Source organism: Tachysurus vachellii, chromosome 1, assembly GCF_030014155.1.
Source record: "Tachysurus vachellii isolate PV-2020 chromosome 1, HZAU_Pvac_v1, whole genome shotgun sequence".
Lineage (NCBI taxonomy): Eukaryota > Metazoa > Chordata > Actinopteri > Siluriformes > Bagridae > Tachysurus > Tachysurus vachellii.
The window spans coordinates 17,230,204-17,237,442 of NC_083460.1; the positions used below are offsets into that span (position 1 = coordinate 17,230,204).

Consider the following 7,239-nt stretch of genomic DNA (forward strand, 5'->3'; position numbering starts at 1 on the left):
TCATGAGTGCAGCTCCGAGAGTGAAGTGACCCGTGTGCCCCAACACGTCAGTCATTATATCATACACCCAGCTCATGATGTTCATGTTCACTGTGCTGCCCTACAAGGAATCAAAATATGCAAACAAGGTTATCAGGCTACTAGAGAGCAATTAAATCTCAAAGTAAATAACACATTATCCTTTTAATAATATTCAACTTCCTAGTCAAGGACATTAAAGCCTTATCTGGTCTCAAAACAGTAGCATCCTAACCACCTTGTTTACTAGAATTAACAGGGAACCAAACCTAAGATTAGACTCAACTGGTCTCCAAAATGGAACAAATTATACATAATTCCTAATATCCTCCTCCACAGAGAAGCCAACCGTGAGTCTTTTCTCACCACTCTCGCCATGCTGAGCTGCAAGCCGAATACCAGGTTAAGCTCCTTCCCCTTGAACCAATTCACTGCGTACGTGTTCTGAGCCACAGCCAAAGATTCTCCTCCAATACTGCATATTGAGAAAAAGTTCAAATATTCAAAGCAATTCATTCAATCACAGCGGACATTTCTTCCAAATAGTAGTGCCGTAGAACCGTACCCGAAAATAAAGCGCCCAAATTCCATCAGCCAGAAATGGTTGACCAAAGCACCAAGGGCAAATATTACCTAAAAAAAAAAAAAAAAAAAGTTATGAAATTGTACAGATTTCGGTAAAAAAAAATAAAATTAAATAAATTATTGTTGTTATGCAGCCAACAGCTATAACATGTACAGGAGGAGACTAACAGGACTGTAATGTCACATATGGCTCATTCCATATGGACATAAAATACAGACAGGTGACAAATTAAAGGGGGAAAAAAACAAAAACAAAAAAAAACATATGAACACTTATTGATCAGGTTTATTCTATGATGCTATGATTGTATTGTATTTTGTTGGTTATGATCTCTATCAGGACTCCAAATGAGGATGAAAATGATGGTGCAAATGGTGCTACGGTGTCCTCAAACTCATCAGGCATCGACGCAATTGACTTTCCAGCACTACCATCATCATCATCATCATCACCAATCTTTTGGAAGACCATTGTTTTATTTCTCCAAGACCATTATAGAGATGTGAAAAATCAACGCTAAGGTGCATTAAAGCTGTTCTGGCAACTCATACTAAGACTCAACACAATACCGAGATCCTCTGCGTAGGCTTTTTATTTCTTCTTTAATTTGTCACCAGTCTGGAGAATATTCTTATTGAAATTTCAGCTAAATAGCAAAGAGACTAAATAAATAAAATAGTTGTTTCTCGAGTATTAATATCATAACACAGTACTTTATCCCTTATTTGCACGATCAGCTTTATACAGTCAGTACTCTTTAAAGCATGACTTTAAATGAATTATGAACATGAATCTACCTGTCCGACACACACAAAGAGGGCAAAAATGACTGTCCCCAACCTAGAAAGAGCAACAGGTTCAGTTAATACCTACAGACAAACTAGAGCAAGTTAAAGCTTTAAAAATATCTCAAAGGTAACTAAGTGGTTCTCAAAAACTCTTTAAATATACATGAATCAAAATTATTTGTGGTTCGTTTGATCAGTTAAGAGTAAAACTATGTATATTTAATTTCTTTTGTAAATATTATTTACATCATATGTTTTACATGTTCATGCTTAGGCTCTACACAAATTCTCAGATGTTATATTGTGGATTCTGTTCGTATTATTAACGTATATTAACGGTTCTGCTGTATTAATCATAGCATTTTAAAATTACAACTATGAGACTTACCTGATGCCAAACACCCTGTCCAGCAAAAATCCTCCCAGAAAACAGAGAAATACATTGGGCCATGAGTACCAGGCATAAAGCTGCATGAATTTGGAGGTGTTTAACTGCATATCCTATTAACAGAGAGATAAATTGAGAGAGAGAGAGAGAGAGAGAGAGGTCATCTTTAATTACAAACTCCACACCTCAGTGCTACATACAACTCCCTAATCCATAGCGATTTACATGCATCTCCTTAATACAGTTGAGCAATTGAGGGTTAAGGGCCATGCTCAAGGGCCCGAGGCACCTTGGTGGACCAGGGATTCAAAACTCACTCACTCATTTTCTACGGCTTATCCGAACTACCTCAGGTCAGGATACACCCTGGACGGAGTGCCAACCCATCGCAGGGCACACACACTCTCACGCAATCACACACTACGGACCTACCATGCATGTCTTTGGACCGGGGGAGGAAACCGGAGTACCTGGAGGAAACCCCTGAGGCACGGGGAGAACATGCAAACTCCACACACACACAAGGCCTAGGCAGGAATCGACCCCCCAACCCTGGAGGTGTGTGGCGAACGTGCTAACCACTAAGCCACCGTGCCCCCCTAGGATTCGAAACTCAAAACCTTCCAATCAGTAGTTCAACACCGAGCTACCACGTCCCCACGTATGTTGACGATGGCAACCGGAGATATAGACGTTTTTCAATGTGATAAAGTATTATTTCACTTTAATATTCATACTGTATGTCTAAAGTGATAGCAGCAAAGGTCGGACCTTCTTTAGGTCATATGAGGAACATATAAAAGCACAGAATGGTAAGATGTTTGAATATAGTTATCCCATACAAGTTACAATAATCTCTACTGATTTCATAGACAAGCAACAATTTTGAGCAGTAAAAGTCCAGCAAAAAGACATTTACCTACTGAGTCACAACTAGTGGATGTCTATATTCATCTCTTTGTTATCAATCACTCTTGAAGGAAAATAAACCCCACGATTAAAACTAAAAATCATAACGGGGTCTTATTTTCTCTATAGGGAAACCCTTAAGAAGGGTTTAAGCGGAACGTGTAAGAGAGAAACACAGATCCATTCAAAAGCATCAAAACCATCAAACGATTCTTTGAGGTTTTAAATGTCTTTTTTTTTCCTGTGTGTCTCCACTCAGAATGTAATACAATCTGTTATATCATTATAAACAGCCAGATTCACCATTTGTATTAAAATTCTTAATGAAGTAAGATTAATATTTTAAGTCATTTTTACATACATTGCCCAAACCATAGTGTTCAACTACATTTTATCTGATTTCACCGTAACTTCAGGTGAAACAGGAAGCCATGGTTAACCAAAAGAGCACATAAACAAAGATTGACTTTTAAAAAGGGAAATTTAAAGACACCATTTTTAGATTTTGTAGAAGACTTTGGAGCAGTGGTAGAAACCAGAGCATACCTGCATGTGACTTGTGAATCTCTCATATCCCTTTTTATGTTATATCCAAAACGACTTACATTATGTCATTTTTATACAACTGACCAATTGAGGATTAAGGGCTTTGCTCAACAGTGACAGCTTGGTGAACCTGGGATTCGAACTCACAACCTTCTGAGTTTTTTTAGTTGTTGCCTATCAGACCCAGCGGTCTTACTCCGAGAGTTACTGCATCTGTATATTTTACGTTCTAACTGCTTTTGTATGGAAGTAGATCTGATTTAAACCAGAATTTACTGATGAGGTTGTTCAAGATATGTTTGTTTTTGTTTTGTTTTTTACACCAGGGCATCACTTGTAGATCATTGTTATTGTTATTGTTGTGAGATTGATTGATGCCATTTCTGTAGATATAATCAGCCATTTCATGTCTAGAAGAACTCATATCAGATCTTGGAACATCTAATGATCCTGCTTAAGATCAAATCAATCAATCAATCAATCACTACGTTAAAAGAGGATTTACTGGGAGAAAGCCATAAGAAGTGAATAAGATAAGGAGAGAAGGTTAAGCAGGAATAACAAATTAAAAGTTTAGCATTTTGACAAGATAAGAAGAAACGAAATAAAAGTCCTCTAACCTTGATGACTTGTTTCTGAAGAGCAGCAGGATTGTCATAACAGAAGTAGCTTCCTGTAAGTACAAAAACCGTTATATTTTATAAGATTATAGGATGCAATCAAGCAACTTAAAAGTGTAAACAATATCTATGTGACGTGTAACAGCTCCTAAACAAAGCTACTGAACTCACCGAATCCCAAAAAACACATAAAAACAAGAACGACAATTCGGTGCAGTAAATGATTCGGGTCACAAAACGGAGACATGCGTCTTCTGTGTCCACCATCACACTCTTTTTCATCTAAAAGCCCTTGGTTTTCGTAACATTCAGCCATTTCCGTACAGTCTCTCAATCTCTCGGAGACTTCAATGAAGAGCTACTAAAGAAATTTTTTGGTCATGTGACAACAGAAAGTCACGTGACTGCAGTAACACGTGGTTCGTTTTTCAACCATACTTCCTACCGAGGGAAAGGATTTGAATAAACAAACAATTTTAATAATAATAATAAAAAATAAAATTAGTATAAAAATCGAAAACAATTAAATTAAACTTTAAATTAATTTTGTATTTATGATTTTATTTCAAAATGGTTTCCCCTGCACGAGCTGACTAGATAAATAAACTTCCTAGAACAGGCATGAAGGAGGGATGGATGGATGGATGGATAGATAGATAGATAGATAGATGGATAGATAGATAGATAGATAGATAGATAGATAGATAGATGGGTGGATAGATGGATGGATGGATGGATGCATCTATCCTGTTGCTATGTCGATGTGTAAAACTAATTTACTTCCACACCAGTCCATTTTAAATGTGCAATGCTTGCTTGGTGTTTAGTAAATGACCAGAATTAATAACAGTTTGTGTCCCAGATCAGGTTAATTACAACAGGTTAATTAAGCACAATTGCATTCAATCACTCAACACATTGGGCATGAGGAGGAAATTACACCATGAATGTGACACCAGTCCATCACAGTGTACACAGTCCATCATAGCAATCATTCACACCTAAAGGTAATTTTCTTCAGCATATCCACTAAATGGCCTGGTTTTGAGAAATGTGAGGAAACCAGAGAACCAAGAGGAACAAACACCAAACAGACAGCAGCCCTAACTTGGGGTCCAACCCCGGAGCTGTGAGGCAGCAATGCTACCCTGGTTAAAACTTATTTTCCTCCAGACAGATGTGCATTTTCAAAAAATCAAAAAATTTGATTTTCAAAAAGAAATCAAATTAAACAAACACATAGTTTTTAAAATAAAATAAAAAAAAAGGATTTTCAACACAAAGGATTTTCTCAATGACAAGTTCAGAAGATCTGTATTTATAGCATAGAATAGATATACCAGGAAGAACTGTGTGTCAGTGGGTGGGGTTTATATTAAATCTACACATAACATTACTTTTTACATTCATAAAGAAAAAAAAATCATGTATGATAATCAATGCTGAAGTGTAAGATGTCCAGAGTGAATTTTTAATACTTGATTATAGTATGTTGATTAATTAAGCTAGTACAGTGTAAGATATTACAAGCAGCTGTCTGGTTCGTATTGCTATTATCGACAACGCCTTACATTTACATCATTTAGCATTTCGCCTTACATTCTGCACGCTCATATTTTATGCACATGATTTTTTCCAAATCATCAGTCAACTAGATCAGATTAACAATAAACTGTCAAAGCTGTCCCTTAACTCTCATCAGTGTTTGCTTTTGAAAAGGTCACTGAACCTGCTGAGGTTGAGTGTTCTGGTTGATAATACTGTGTGAGCGGTAGATTTATGGAGGCATCTGTAGGCCTTAATCATATTGACTGAATGATGAATCTCCTGAAGCATGAGTCAGTCACAGCAGCTGTCAGTATAAAGATGCACATATGACAATTTGCCATGCTCATGTTAAGTAACATATGTGACAAATATAAACTTACAGATCACTTCATTAGGAGCACGTGTTCACCTACACGTTCATGTAATTATCTAACCAGTGAAATGTGTGCATAAAATCATGTACATATGGGCCGGCAGCTTTGGGTAGCGTTTAATGGGGGAAAATGTGACCTCAGTGATTTTGACTGTGGTATGAGTGTTCATGCCGTGAAGTACACAACATCTAGTACTCATACAGGTTATCTCTGACATTATCTGAGCACTAAAGATGCTTTGATATTTACTGAAGTCATGTCTTGTCTGACTTCAACCCCACTGAGTGAACTCTAGGGCTCTGCACCCAACCTCACTGTTATGGCTGAATGGGCACAAAGCCTTGCCAGAAGAGTGAAGGTTATTATAAGGGCAAAGCGGACTACATTTTTAATGTGTGTGATTAGTTAGGGGTTCACATACATTTGGCAAAAATACTAATGTGGTTGTGGGGGTTTCACTAGTATGTCTGGAACATCCTTTGCAGTATTGTACACCTACCTTATTAGTAGGTGTGTTGTTAAAGACAATCTCATCTTTTTCCTTTTAAAATGAGTAATAGTCATCTTCTGGCCCTTCATCGCTTTCTGAATACATGGCTAGTCTTGGGCTCTGGAGCTCGACAATTGAGGCGAGACGATTCTTTCACCTGTAAATTACTTTAGATCAAAATGCCTGCCACTTGAATAAATATAAATGATAAATATAAACCAAGCAGGTAAATGAATCTGCTAGAATATTCCAGTTGCTTCTAGCCTTTATTCATTGTTCCACATTTCTGTGTCTTAGTGGAATAGTACTTGAAGGTCTGGGAGAAGTGCAAGCACCAGGACTTTGTAATTACCAGCAATGTCGTTTAGAATCACAAATAATTCACTCAGGTCTGGTAATCTGTCAGAAAATTTAATCTGCACTCAACAAACAGGTTTTCCCCTCCTGTGGCCCAGGCACCCATTGTAAATGAAGGCGTAGCTCATTAATTTCCGGCCTAGTGCACGGCCCTTTCCTGGAGATCATATTTCATGATTACATTAATCAGCAAGGTGCCAGTAAATCAGGCTCAAGATGCTGCAGGTTTGCAACTTCTCCTAAACCCCATCTCCATGGTGTCAGTCAAAAGAGCCCATTTATTTGGCTCAAGACTTTTTTTTTCTCCCAGTATCTCATTTTCATGTGATTTAGGAACTAATCTCAGAGAAAATGCAGGCTATAACTATGAATAAGGTATCATTCCATCCAACTCCAATGCCAGGTTGATTAAATGCTTATGAATTCTCTCCTTAAACCCTACTTGAACCAGCATACACCGTCTTAGGTTAAGGATTTCATCTTGTATGAGTGATAATAACTAGGTTGATCAATTTGGAAGTGCATTATGACAAATTCTTTAGGTTTTTATGTATTTATAACTAGCTTACATAATAAAAGTGGGAGGTTTCTCCTGGTTTCATAATTCTTTAAGAT

At 37.3% G+C, this 7,239-nt stretch overlaps 1 protein-coding gene across 2 annotated transcripts in view; it reads right to left on the minus strand.

The window, feature by feature from the left end:
• The window catches only part of mfsd1 (major facilitator superfamily domain containing 1), a 13,454-nt gene extending 9,222 nt beyond the window's left edge, over positions 1-4,232 (minus strand). For both annotated transcript variants that reach the window (XM_060875060.1, XM_060875068.1), the window contains exons 1-7: positions 4,027-4,232; positions 3,856-3,908; positions 1,781-1,893; positions 1,402-1,444; positions 584-651; positions 385-493; positions 1-100 (exon numbers count right to left, since the gene is read on the minus strand). The exon at positions 1-100 is cut by the window's left edge and continues 3 nt beyond it. In XM_060875060.1, the coding sequence (XP_060731043.1) occupies positions 1-100; positions 385-493; positions 584-651; positions 1,402-1,444; positions 1,781-1,893; positions 3,856-3,908; positions 4,027-4,171 (631 nt within the window). In that variant the 5' untranslated portion in view covers positions 4,172-4,232. The remainder of the gene's footprint in view (positions 101-384; positions 494-583; positions 652-1,401; positions 1,445-1,780; positions 1,894-3,855; positions 3,909-4,026) is intronic.
• Between the last annotated feature and the right edge of the window lie 3,007 nt (positions 4,233-7,239).